General features: G+C 43.9%; 1 protein-coding gene across 1 annotated transcript in view; it reads right to left on the minus strand.

The window, feature by feature from the left end:
• CELF5 (CUGBP Elav-like family member 5) overlaps window positions 1–14,077 on the minus strand; it is a 214,126-nt gene that overhangs the window by 14,851 nt on the left and 185,198 nt on the right. The window contains exons 7-9 of the mRNA XM_082244152.1: window positions 8,299–8,443; window positions 7,607–7,753; window positions 7,429–7,494 (exon numbers count right to left, since the gene is read on the minus strand). Of these exons, the coding sequence (XP_082100278.1) occupies window positions 7,429–7,494; window positions 7,607–7,753; window positions 8,299–8,443 (358 nt within the window). The remainder of the gene's footprint in view (window positions 1–7,428; window positions 7,495–7,606; window positions 7,754–8,298; window positions 8,444–14,077) is intronic.

The raw sequence follows: 14,077 nt of genomic DNA on the forward strand, positions 1-14,077 counted from the left end.
GAGCTGCCACCACAGTGGCCAAGACCATACAGCGGTTTAACACAACAGGTTCCACTCGAGCAAAAGGTATTGAGTGCATGTGCTCAGCATCATAACCAGAGGTTGTCTTTGGGAAATAGACATACAAGTGCTGCCAGCATTGCTGCAGAGGTTTAAGGGGTGGGGGGTCAGTCTGTCAGTGCTCAGACCATACGCTGCACATTGCATCAAACTGGTCTGCATGGCTGTCGTCTCAGAAGGAAGCCTCTTCTAAGAATGATGCACAAGACAGCCCGCTAACAGTTGCTGAAGACAAGCAGACTAAGGACATGGATTACTGAAACCATGTCCTGTGGTCTGATGAGACCAAGATAAACTTATTTGGTTCAGATGGTGTCAAGCGTGTGTGGCAGCAATCAGGTGAGGAGTACAAAGACAAGTGTGTCAAGCATGGTGGTGGGAGTATCATGGTCTGGGGCTGCATGAGTGCTGCAGGCACTGGGGAGCTACATTTCATTGAGGAAACCATAAATGTCAACATGTACTGTGACATTCTGAAGCAGAGCATGATCCCCTCCCTTTGGAGACTGGTCAGCAGGGCAGTATTTCAACATGATTACGACCCAAACACACCTCCAAGACAACCAATGCCTTGCTAAAGAAGCTAAGAGTAAAGGTGATGGACTGGCCAAGCATATCTGCAGACCTAAACCCTATTTAGCATCTGTGGGGCATCTTCAAACAGAAGGTGGAGGAGTGCAAGGTCTCTAACATCCACTAGCGGTTTACAGCCGACGGTCGGCTTTCCGTCAGTAACGACCGATGCGGCTCGGGAGCAGCTTGACCGTTACCCGGGTGAGCGGGAGGGGACGTCCCCCCCCCCTCCCGCCGCCTTCCGTGACTTTGAACGGGCCTCCCCACCAGGAGACCCGAGCACCCAGCCAGCGCATCCCCCGGCTGGATGGAGTCCCGATCAAAGCCGGAAATGGCTTTGATCGGGTCTCCTAAGAGGTAACCCGGAGGCGGCGCCCATGACGTCACTTCTGGGTTACTCTGCTGCAAAAGGCGGCAGATTTAAAAACCGCTGAATGCAAAAATGCCATTTTCGGCATTTTGCATACATGAAAGTGTAGTGGAGGGGTCTAGGGTCTTTTAGACCCTCGATCCCTGCATAAAGAGTACCTGTCACTGCATATTGGTGTCACAAGGGATGTTTACATTGCTTGTGACAGCAATAAAAGTGATCAGATTTTTATTTTTTTTAAAAACCTGTAATAAAGTTAAAAAAAAAAATAAAATAAATAGGAAAAAAAAAAATTTAGCCGCCCCGTCCCCCGATGACCATCCGCTGACATCCGATTTGCGTTCTTTCCAATCAGTTCTGTTTTTTCGAACGGAAGAGAACCCTATTTTTCTTCCGTTTAAAAATACGGAACGGGCGCAAAAACGGATGTCAGCGGTGTCATCTGGTGACATCCGCAATCCCATTGACTTACATTATCTCAGTTTATCATCCGCAAACGGATGGGATGATGAACGGAAATACGGACCGGACGGCACAAGTGTCATCCGTGTCCGTGAAAAAAAAAAGGGCCGGAGCGGATCAAAAAATGGTCCGCTCCGTGTAAAAGCACCCTTATATTAAAATTTGTTTGATGAGCAGAATCATAAATATGCAAAAAAAGAAATCAGGAAGGGGACAAATACTTTTTCACAGTATTGTATATTTCAGCACTTATGTCATCTTTGAAATAAAGAAGACTTTCCTGAATGCACTTCATCCATGATGCATGGCTTACAGCTACTATTATATTAGAGGAATGATTGCAGCCATTTTCAGAAAACTAGAAAAACATAGTTGCCATTGCCAACAGTCCCGATTCGCCCAGGACAGTCCCAAAAATTCGACCCATGTCCTGCTCTGCGAATGTCTCGGGCAGAATCTCAAAAATTGACCTCTGTCATGGATTATTCGGCAATGTTGTAAACACGGCCCCCTCCCGACCTTTTCCCTGCTTCCAGGAAGTCAGGTGCTGCCTGTCCAAATGTCCAGATCGGTCAGTGCTGAGAGGGGGCATGGATAGCTGAGGGTGATCACCCCAGCCCCCCCTTGAGCAGCTCAGACTGTCAGTGTTAGCAGCTGCTGCAGGGACTCGACCAGGAGCAAGAAGAGCAGGGACGGACACTGAGAACCCAACCGGAGGAGGAGAGGGAGGGACCCGAGTGAGCAGGGTGGCCAGAGGCCTAAAGCCTCGTACACACGCGTCGAAAATTGGCAGGGAATTTTCGTCCAACGACCGATCTGCCGATTTTCGGCTTGTTAGTATGATGCTTCCGACAACCGACTCCGACTTTTCGGCCGAAAAAAATCTGGTGTGCAGACTATAAAATTTTTGTCTGCCGTCAAAACACGGCCGATTTTCGTGCAGTCAGTACAGATTTCGACAGGGAAAAATCTAATGAGCAAGTCTGGGCATGCTCAGTGAAGAAAGAACACAAAGAAAGCTAACCAACACATGACATCACTTTTGAAGTAGATTTTTGTTGGGCAAGAAAATTCATGTGCAGTCTAGGCACAATCCAACCAACAAAACACAACTCTGGACAAAAGACGGACGATCAGTCGGCCGATAATCGTTGCGTGTGTACGAGGCATTAGTTAAAGCGGAGGCCAGAGGCAAAATGTTGGCAACTATGGAAAGGATTGTGATGCAAAGGCCACAACAAAGTGGACAAAGAAAAGGAGACAGGACATGTGTTTAGAAACCGAACCACAATTTTTCTGTTTTTTTTTTTTTTGGATAGAGCAGGGAAGGATTAAAACTTCTCTGAGGCTTTTATTATTATGACACAATTTGGGAGATTTTCACTTCCTGTACCAGTGACAAAAAAGGAAGAACAGAAATCTCAAAAATAGGTTTAGAGACAGCATAAAATACCTGACAGAGGTTCTAACTTCTCCAGTTCACTAGTAAAAGTGCTTTAACTCTGTGTTCCAACTGGCAAGATTCTTACTGCTTCCTTCCCAATAACACAAAGGGATGTGTGATAAAAATCTCCCTAATGAGGCTGCAGATAATAATAAAAACCTGACAGAAGTTCAAAACCTTTTCTACTCTATACAAAACTAACAAAGTTTTGCTTACAGTAAAACAAAATAGGTTGCGACATTAGAATGCACACTGCTATGTTGGCGGTTATCTTCAGATGACACTTCCAGCATCCTGGGTATCCCAAATCCCCACCATTTTCTAGTAGTGTTGAAAGCTAGCTTCTGCTAACTCCTGCGCATTCCTTTTGGCCCATCGCTATTATGAGTATTCTTGCTTACTTACTGTTTAGATCCCTGATGTCCCCAAAGCCCCCCAAAATATTATTTAAAAAAAATATTGTAAAGAAAATAACAAAAAAATAAAACTGTAAAAATAATTAAAATAAAAAACTGCTGACACCATCCACTGCCCTAGCAACATCAATCTCTGCCCTACTGATACTGTCCACTACTCTACTGACACCGTCAACTGCCCTACTGACAAAGTCCACTGCCCTACTGACATGGTTCGCTGCTCTATTGACTGACACTATCCACTGTCCTACTGACACCAACCTATGCCCTGACACGTCCACTTGTCTACTTACACCATCCACTGATCTACTGACACTGTCCATTGCCCTATTGACACCGTCCATGTTTTAATACATTTTAAAATCTGTTTGTTGTTCAGTCATTTAGTTGTGTCCAACTCTTAGTGACCTCATGAACCATAGCGCGCCAGGCTTTTCTGTCCTCCACTGCCTAACGGAGCTTGCTTAACTTCATTTTCAATGTTTCAATGATGCTATCTATCCATCTTGTTTTCTGTATTTCCTCTTCCCCTTCCATGTTTCCCAGCATCATGGTCTTTTCCAATGAGTCCTCTCTTCACATTAGGTGACCAAAGTATTCAAGTTTCAGCTTCATGATCTGTCCTTCCAGTGAATATTCAGGGTTAATTTCCTTCAGGATTGACTGGTTTGACTTTCTTACTGTCCAAGGGATCTTCAAGAGTCTTCTGTAACACCATACTTGAAAAGCCACAATTCTTCGGCGTTCAGCCTTCCTTATAGTCCAACTTTCACAGCCATAGGTTACTACTGGATATACCATAGCTGTGACTATACGGCACTTTGTTGGTAGGGTGATGTCTCTAGGTTTGCCATTGCTTTCCTCCCAAGAATTAAGCGACTCTTAATTTCATGGCTACAGTCACCGTCTGCCGTGATCTTGGAGCCTAGGAAGATAAAATCTGTCACTGTTTTCATTTCTTCTTCTATTTGCCAAGGAGTGATGGGGCCAGTTGCCATGGTCTTGGTTTTCTCAATGTTCAATTTCAGGCCAGTCTTTGCACTCTCCTCTTTCACCTTCATTAGAAGACTCTTTAGTTCTTCTTCACTTTCTGCCATTAGTATGGTATCATCTGCATATCTCAGGTTGTTGATATTTCTCCCTGCGAATTGTAAAATTAGCCAACCAGGAAGATGGAAACCTGAGCAGGTACATTATGTGAATTTACTAAAACCATGAAAGGATAGGAAATCCTTGGTCCCTAAGACTACCGAACTTTCCTCCGCCTAACCTGGTAATCCCTGAAGTCAGGATAGCGTAGACTCTGTCCAAAACTCAGCAACAGGAAGCTAGAGAGTTTGTGCTCCACAATAAAGAGACATTTTCAGAATTGCCAGGTTGGGTGTCTGGGATTCAGCATGACATGCCACACATAGACAAACTGATTGATCGCCTAAGGACAGCCTGGTATATGACGACGTTGGACCTGACCAAATGTGGCAAATTCCTTTCTCAGAATTAGCCAAGGAAAGAATGGCATTTATAACTCCAGAGGGATCTTTCCAGTATCAAAGGATGTCTTTTGGGTTGCAGAATGCTTTGGCCACATTTCAACGGCTACTGCATACCTAGATGACATCGTCATCCATAGTGAGGATTGGGACTCACACTTACCAAAGGTTCAGTATGTTTTATATTCCATCTAGAAAGCTGGGTTTACAGCCAATTCAAAAAAATGTACCATTGGGCTAGAGAAGGCCAAGTATCTGGGATATACGATTGGGAGAGGTCTAATAAAGCCCCAAGTAAATAAAGTTGAGGCTATTTAGATTTGGCTATGCCCCACCAACAAGAAGCAGGTTTGAGCATTTTTAGGAATCGCTGGCTATTATTGCTGCTTTATCCCCCATTTTGGCTCACAGGCTGGTCCCCTAACCAATTTGACTAAAGAGAAGGAGTCTGTCTCTATCAAATAGACCCCTGAAGCAGAAGCAGCTTTTGAGGCCCTAAAACAGGTCTTATGTAGTCAGCCAGTGTGTACTCGTCTGACTTTTCAAGGGACTTCGTGGTCCAGACTAATGTATCAGATGTTGGTTTAGGAGCTGTCTTGTCTCAGGTTTTCAAGGGGGAAGAACACCCGTCATTTACCTCCGCTGTGGATTGAAGCCCCATGATGAAGAAAATTAAGCCACCATTGAGAAAGAATGTTTAGCGAATGTTGGGCTTTAGATTCTCTCCAGTATTTTCTATTGGGTAGACAATTTGAACTGGTAACAGATCATGCTCCTTTAAAGTGAATGGCGCAGAACAAAGAGACCAATAGGAGAGTGAATAAGTGGTTCCTAGCCCTTCAAGAATTCAGTTTTGCAGTGAAACACTACCCCGATGTTAGAATCGGGAATGCAGATGCTTTGTTCCGAGTGCACACATGCCTGGCAACCTGTGTCCCAACCCTGGGGGGGTATGTAACAGGAAGCCAGGAAAAACTATGTGCTGTATAGTGAGCCTGTTTTGGCTCAATGAGGGGTTAAGGAGCTCAGGTGTAACAGGTTCAGTACTCTGGGCTCTATGAAACTCCCAGGCTGCTTGGGACTCTGTTCATTCTGTGTGACAGTAAGGTGTCTGGGCAGCGGTAGGCTTCTTTGGGCTTTGGAGCAAGTAGATAGATTCCGGCGTTTTGTAGTTAGATGCCCAAGGTGGCAAGGGTTTATTTTCTTTTCTGTTTTATTTTGCAGTTTTGATATCTGCACTTTGTAATCCCAGACTTGTAAATAAACCACAGTTTTGTTTTCACAAAGATCCTGCTGTCTGGTTGTGCCTATTTCATCGTGCTGTGACCCTTCCAGGGGGGTCCTGCACACACCGCTACTGAGCTAATCCCTCACAGTATACATACAGTATATACAAATATATATATATATATATATACTGTATATATACATACACATAGACACACATGTGTTTGAGCTTTGGGGTGTACACCCTAATGCAATGTGCTGCACACCCCTATGGTGTCTAGTGTCTTGTTTACACTTCCTGTGTTATCATGATTATGACTCAAATTTTTTTAAGCTTTAATATTGTGGAGAATAGCATAGAGGCAATGTTTTGTAGTTTAGCAAAATAGAACTGGGCAGCGCTGACACCATTTGGTCCACAAATATGTTATATGTTGTGAGTACATGACAGGACTTAAGCTCTGAGTACAATTCTGGCAAATCAGCAGGTATTTATGTACTTGCAGGGTCATTAAAGTAATAAAACATGGAAAATGTGCATGTATTGCAGAAATGTACTATATACATTTTTTTTTTTTTTATTGTGCCCTTACATACACTTTCAGATATCCCATGACTGGCCATTGACTGGCACAGACACTTTATACCTGATCATCTATAGATACATGTACTTTAGATAAGAATCCAGGATTGTCACAGGAATCACACACACTCCTACTGTGAGAAAGTTAAGCCCCAGTTGTAAATACTTTTGCCAGAACCAACGTGTGGACCTTAGTATTGAAAAGCAGAATTCTTCTGCTGCCATATGTCAACATTAAAACACATATACAATATTCAGAGCAGAGTTTTTACCTTTTTGTTTAATTCTCAAGATGGCTAAGCCCTCTTTCACATTGAATGCGGCTTTGAAATCATGCAACTTCATCTGAAATCGCACAATTTCAAAGCCTCATGTTAGTGCGACTTCAGGTGCGACTTTGGAGACATCGGTATGACTTAATCCACAGCTGTACATGCAAGTCGCACCTGTAATCAACAAAAAAGTAGTGCAGGAACTACTTTTTCAAATCCATGCGGCATCGCATAGTCAGCGCAGCACCAATTTTAACGAGGGCCATTGCCGACAATAGGGTGCGACCTGTCAAATCGTATGGCAAGTCGCTCCAATGTGAACGAGGGCTTACGGAGGTTCATTTCCTAAAACTGGAGAGTGTAAAATGTGGTGCAGCTATGGTAGCCAATCAGCTTCTAACTCTAGATTTTGCACTCTCCAGTTTTCGTAAATCAACTCCATAGGGTACGAAGTGGTTTAAAATGAAATTGTCACATAATTTGGCCTAGGGGAGGAAATCTATAAATTCAGGCTGGCCTACAGTAAGATACCTGAATACTGCTGTACCCCAGGGAAGGAAGGGTGCAGGCTCTCCACGGTCAGTGCTGGACTTTGGGCTATAAGGGAAAGGCAAAAAAGCAACAGTGAAACATGATACGTTGGTGATACAGTGGTAAGGGGTTACTGCTATTTTACTTAAAGTACTTAAAGTTTTAAGGTGCAACTAACCTGGATATGGCACAATGCTATTGGTGTAAATTGTGTCCAAAGCTGGGTGACTGCTGGGAAATGGTACAAGCCCTGGAAATCCATTGGTTAGTGGTGCAACCAGGCCAGGTACTGCAGCAGTACCAATGACTGGCGGAGAATGTAGTCCTGTGGAGAAAATATAAATGGTCAAAAAAATATATAAAAATAATAGCACAGCTTTAATAACAGCTGTACACAGTTGCTAAGCAACACGTCAGTGTCATTAACCAATGTATTCCTCCCAATGTCACTAAGCAACTTAACTCTTCTCAATGTTACTAGGCAACACAACTCCTGATATTATAAGGCTGCTTCCAGTGTTGCTAAGCAACTGAAACCCTTCTTTATACAAAGGAACTCTGTACACTATTGCAAAACATCTCGCCCTCCCAGTGTTGCTATGCAACTCAATTGCTTTCAGTGTCAAGACGCTACTTGGATTATTACGAAAAAAAATTCTATTAACCATCTACATTTTTATATAGTTGCAACAAATCTGGAGACATATATCAAACAGGAAGCATTTTATACATATGTTGCTATTCTAAAACAATAAACAGTCACAGTAAAGATTATCATTTTATCTCTTGGTACAATTAATATCAGTAATTGATGCCATCATGGTATATTCGTAGTGTATAGCACTGCAGTGCTTTTTACCTTTTCCTTACCTGATGCTTGTGTGATGGGTGTGGCTGGGAGCCCATTCAGGTTGACAGCTCCTATTTGTTGAATATGGCATGGGGGAAACGCCACGCCAGGGCTCAGATAACTACCATGTGATGTTGACAGAACCGTTGTTTGCTGCTGCATCAGCTATAATAGACAAGCAATGAGAATCGATTGGACGTTATGCAAACTGAACAAGCATGATCAACTCATAATTGCAATTTTTTCAAAACTATCCTTTATATTTCTCTATGTTTATAAGCAGTACAAGCTATAATTAATTAGTAATCTGCTAAAATCTCCACTAAACTTAATTTAGTGTAGAGAATGGTAAAGACTGCCTCTGTGGAGGATACGACCCTTAACAAATAGGCTTTATGTAATCTTAGCTTATAAACACTAGCCTAAAAAGTAGCCATACCAGCAAACATCAAGCCCTAAATCCACTTTCTGCTCCAGTGTGCGAGGGCTCAATACGGATCTTTAAGGCAGCGTGGCTTTAGTCGTAGAGAAAAAAATGTAAGCATGATTCCTGAAATCCCCTAAAGCTTGTTTAAGCAACAGTGAGCACTGCCATGAAGACCTGTATTAAACACTGTTAGAATGAAGCTGAAGGACACTTTGAGAGCTTTAGGAAATCACTCAAATCTTATGATTACCAAGGCTTCTTTTAAGACTTGTGATTGTATTTGTAACCTAACATCAACCAAAGCCCACGTGTTTAGTGGCAATGCTAAAGCCCCGTACACATGATCAGATTATCGAACGATCTGTCGTCCCTTTTTTGTGGCATGCTAGTCTGATGTGGAAAGTGAAGAGGTTTTTTTCATATGAATTTTCCCGTACGACAGAATTCTACTTCAGAAGTGATGTCATGTGTTGGATTGCTTTGTATGTGTTCTTTCGTTTTTGAGCATGCCTAGTCTTGCACTTAAGATTTTTTTCCGTCGAAATCTGTACTAATGAGACGAAAATCGGACGTTGTATTACGGACAACAAAAATTTTATAGCCTGCACATCGGATTTTGTCAGCCGAAAAGTCGGAGTCGGCTGTCGAAAGCACCATACTAACAATCCGAAAATCGGCAGATCGGTCGTCGGATGAAATTTCCCTTCCGAATTTCTTATCGTGTGTACGGGGCTTTAGATCCAGTGTAATGATAATCCTCCGGTGACCTTCTCTTTTACATAGTTCAAGTTACATAGTCTGGTTGAAAAAAGACACAAGTCCATCTACTCCTTTGCTATGCTGCTACTACCTGTTAGCCCTACTGACCTTCGCTGGAAAATTCTTTAACAGCAAACAATTAGGCAAAGCAGAGCAAAAATTGATGATACAAATGAATGCTGCTGGAAGTAACCTGTGTGTCTGCAAATGTTAATCAATGCAAGACTATTTCAGATCAGTAAAATACAATCAAACTCAATTATACCATCATCAGGGGGAATTGAATTCACGTAAGAGCCTGGACTCATATACGTGTTTTTATACATATCCAGATAGTGCATTTTTTGATGGCCGCTGTTTGTTAGTTTTGTTCTTAAATGCACATAATAAGGAAAATGGTGGGACAAAAGTATCAATGGCAGAAAAGGCTGATCTGTTATACACTTGTCCAAACGCAAGGGGGCAATCTTTCCCAACAATTCTCAGCCAAAATGAACTCATTCACTATTAGTTGTTCGTTATCTGCCCCAGGGAAGCAGTACTGAGAATTTCTCTCTTCTAGCTGTGACGTACTATGTGTCTCTCCAGCTCTCAGCTGCATTTCCTTCCAATCCCAGCTCAGTCTCTTCCCTTTCCTAGCTGTCTATCTTTACCTCCCCAAGCTGTATATATATCTGCATTCTCTGCTTCATTTTTTCCAGTTGTGCTCCATCAATCACCAATCCATATTCCATTTCACGTTATCACAAGCCCCATCGTTCAACAGTGCAAGATTTATCACTTCTAATTTCCAGCTCCCTATCTCCAGGTCAAAGCTGTACATCTTCCATCTGTAAGTCCTTCTTTTTCACTTGCACTTAGGAATACAAATTATGACTCAATCTCATAGCTCATGTTCGGTTGCCAGTTATGTATAGCTCTTCTAACCCCCAGGATTTTGTGCTACATAAAATCAAATATCTAAATGCTAAATTCCTATGCTGTAAAACCTACGTTTATCTACAGACCTAGCAATAAACTTGTCTATACTATGCATGCAAGTGAATATCTAAAAATTAGAGATGAGCTTCAGGTTTGAGTTGAACATAAGTTTGACCCGAATCCACCATGTTCACAGTTTGGTAAACAAACTTGCCATATCTGGCCATTTCACCAACCTGGACCGCTATCTGCTGTATGTAAACAGTCATCAGCCAGAAGTCTGTCGTACTGTGGCACTGGTATTACCACTGAGTTTGTAAACAGACTGGCCAGGGATGTTTGGCGATGTCATGGCCATATTTTGTCAGTGATGACACCTAGCTTCTTTAGTTGCTTTGTTTACATACAGCAGTTATTCTGGGGATCTGTTATTTGCAACAGGAGTAGTGGTAGATGAACATCATCGATAGGGCTTTTCTTCTCAGAGAAAAGGTGCAGGAACTCATCCCCCCTCCCCTAGGCCACGCCTGTCCCCACCGACACACACATCCTAGCACCGGCCCCTTTAGAGAACAGGTAACCAAGTATCATTTAGGGGGCTATACAAGTCATTTGTATGCATATGGTTAATAAAAAGTAATGTAGTAAAATGCACAAAACATTAGAAATATCCAGCACTTACCAATGTAAGCTCAGAGGCACGTCCAGACGATTTCAACAGGCCCATATCCCACAGAGAAACAATCCCAAACCCAGCAAAGAGACATCCCCATATTCAGAAAAGAGTCATCCCCATCTCCAGCAAGAGGAGGGCTCATATCCAGCAAAGAGACAGGCCCATATCCAGCAAAGAGACATGCCCATATCCAGCAAAGAGACAGGCTCATATCCAGCAAAGAGACAAGCCCATATCCAGCAAAGAGACAAGCCCATATCCAGCAAGAGACATCCCCATATCCAGCAAGAGAAAGCCCTCATTTCCAGCAAAGAGACATACCCATCTCTCATATCCAGCAAAGACACATTGCCATCCAGCAAAGAGACAGGCCCATATCTAGTAAAGACAGGCACATATCCAGCAAGAGACATCCCCATATCCAGGATGAGATATCCCCATATAAAGCAAGAGACATGCCCATATCCAGAAAAGAGATAGGCCCATATGCAGCAAGATACATCCCCATATCCAGCAAAGAAATAGGCCCATATCCAGCAAAATACATCCCTCATATCCAGCAAAGAGATAGGCCCATATCCAGCAAAGAGACAGGCCCATATCCAGCAAAGAGACATCCCTCATAGCATGTAAGAGACATCCCTCATAGCTAGCAAGAGTCATCCCTCGTATCCAGCAAAGAGACATCCCCATACCCAGCAAAGAGACATCTCCATATCCAACAAAGAGACATCTTTCATAGCCAGGAAGAGACATCCCTCATAGCCAGTAAAGAGACAAGCCCATATCCAGCAAAGAGACAGGCCCATATCCAGCAAAGAGACAGGCCCATATCCAGCAAAGAGACATTCCCACCCATCAAAGAGATAGGCCCATATCTAGCAGAAGACATCCCCATATCCAGCAAGAGACATCCCCATATCCAGCAAAGAGACCTCCCTCATAGCCTGCAAGAGACATCCCTCATAGCTAGCAAGAGTCATCCCTCATAGCTAGCAAGAGTCATCCCTCGTATCCAGCAAAGAGACATCCCCATACCCAGCAAAGAGACATCTCCATATCCAGCAAAGAGACATCCCTCATAGCCAGGAAGAGACATCCCTCATAGCCAGTAAAGAGACAAGCCCATATCTAGCAAAGAGACAGACCCATATCCAGCAAAGAGACAGGCCCATATCCAGCAAAGAGACAGGCCCATATCCAGCAAAGAGACATTCCCACCCATCAAAGAGATAGGCCCATATCTAGCAGAAGACATCCCCATATCCAGCAAGAGACATCCCCATATCCAGCAAAGAGACCTCCCTCATAGCCTGCAAGAGACATCCCTCATAGCTAGCAAGAGTCATCCCTCATAGCTAGCAAGAGTCATCCCTCGTATCCAGCAAAGGGACATCCCCATACCCAGCAAAGAGACATCTCCATATCCAGCAAAGAGACATCCCTCATAGCCAGGAAGAGACATCCCTCATAGCCAGTAAAGAGACAAGCCCATATCTAGCAAAGAGACAGACCCATATCCAGCAAAGAGACAGACCCATTTTCAGCAAAGAGACATCCCCATCCAACAAACAGACAACTCAGTCCAGCAAAGAGATAGTTCAGCCCAGCAAAGAGACAGGCCAGTCCAGCAAAGAGACAGCTCAATCCAGGAAAAACAGCCCCTTCCAGCAAAGACAGCCCTGTCCAGAAAAGAGACAGCCCAGTGCATCAAAGAAACAGCCCAGTCCAGCAAAAAGTCAGTTCAGTCCAGTAAAGAGACAGCCCAGTCAAGAAAAGAGACAGCCCGGTGCATTGAAGAGACAGCTCAGTCCAGCAAAGAGACAGCTCAGTGCATCAAAGAGATAGCCCAGTCCAGCAAAGACAGCCCAGACCAGCAAAGACAGCCTAGTCCAGCAAGGACAGCCTAGTCCAGCAAAGAGATAGCCCAGTGCAACAAAAGAGACAGCCAGTCCAGCAAAGAGACAGCCCAGTGCATAACAGAGACAGCCCAGTCCAACAAAGAGACAGCATACTCCATGTGCCCCTCCATGTGCTCCTTGCTGCGAAGGTCAGTTATAGGTAGGGGCAGTGGCCATTTGTTTGTACTGTTGGAATATTGGTGAGGGGATGCACTGGGCACCATTGAGCTATATGCTGCCATTGAGCTATATGCTGGGTGTCCTGTGTGCCTCTGTGCCTTTAGGAGGGGTGGGCTCCTTCCAGGCTCACCTGCCCTCTGCCTATCCATTATAATGCATAAGCTTCTACTATGGAGGCTATCAAAAATGTATGGAGTTAGAACTGCAGATAATAATAGGGGGCTTGTCGTGGCCTCTGCAGCTTGTGCATGTATTTGCAAATGTGTGCTAACTAAACCCTTGTTTTTTCCACAAACTGTTAGACAGGTTAATTCGGTTGGTAGCAGGCTGGCTGGGGAATTTTCTTTGATTTTGTTTTACATGCCACTGCCAAGGCCAGTTATATGTGGGGGCAGTGGCCATTTACCCAGTCCAGCAAAGAGAGCCCATTCCATCAAAAAGACAGCCCAGTGCAACAAAGAGACAGCTCAGGGCAGCATGGCAACACCACACCTCACTCCACACAATGAGCTTCTGGTTGGTCTGCATTAAGAGGCGGAGTGGAGTGCAGATCACTCCGCCTTGCGCTCTCACAGGCTGCAGCTGTTTGATCCCTCCGCGGTCACCCTGCTTTGTTACAGACAGCAGGCTAAACAGTGAAGGACATGGGTAGTGTTCTGGCAGAGGCCAGAACGGGGCCCAGGCACATTCCAGCAGAAAAAAAGCCCTGATCATTGGGCAGTGGTTCGTCTTGTTGGTGGGTCAACCTCATTGGGTAGGTCATCATGATTTTTTTTTTTCAAGGTCTTTTTAATGGTGTTGGTGGAAGGACTAAAATCTACCCTGTACTTACTCACCTAGGGAAGAATATCTGGGGCCATCCTTATTATAAAGGGGGCCTCTATATTGTAAGTCCACCCCCTTCAAACAACCACACCCTTTTTGGGAGACAGGAT

The sequence above is a fragment of the Pelophylax lessonae genome (genome assembly GCF_965119305.1).
Source record: "Pelophylax lessonae genome assembly, chromosome: 1".
NCBI classification, from domain to species: Eukaryota; Metazoa; Chordata; class Amphibia; order Anura; family Ranidae; genus Pelophylax; species Pelophylax lessonae.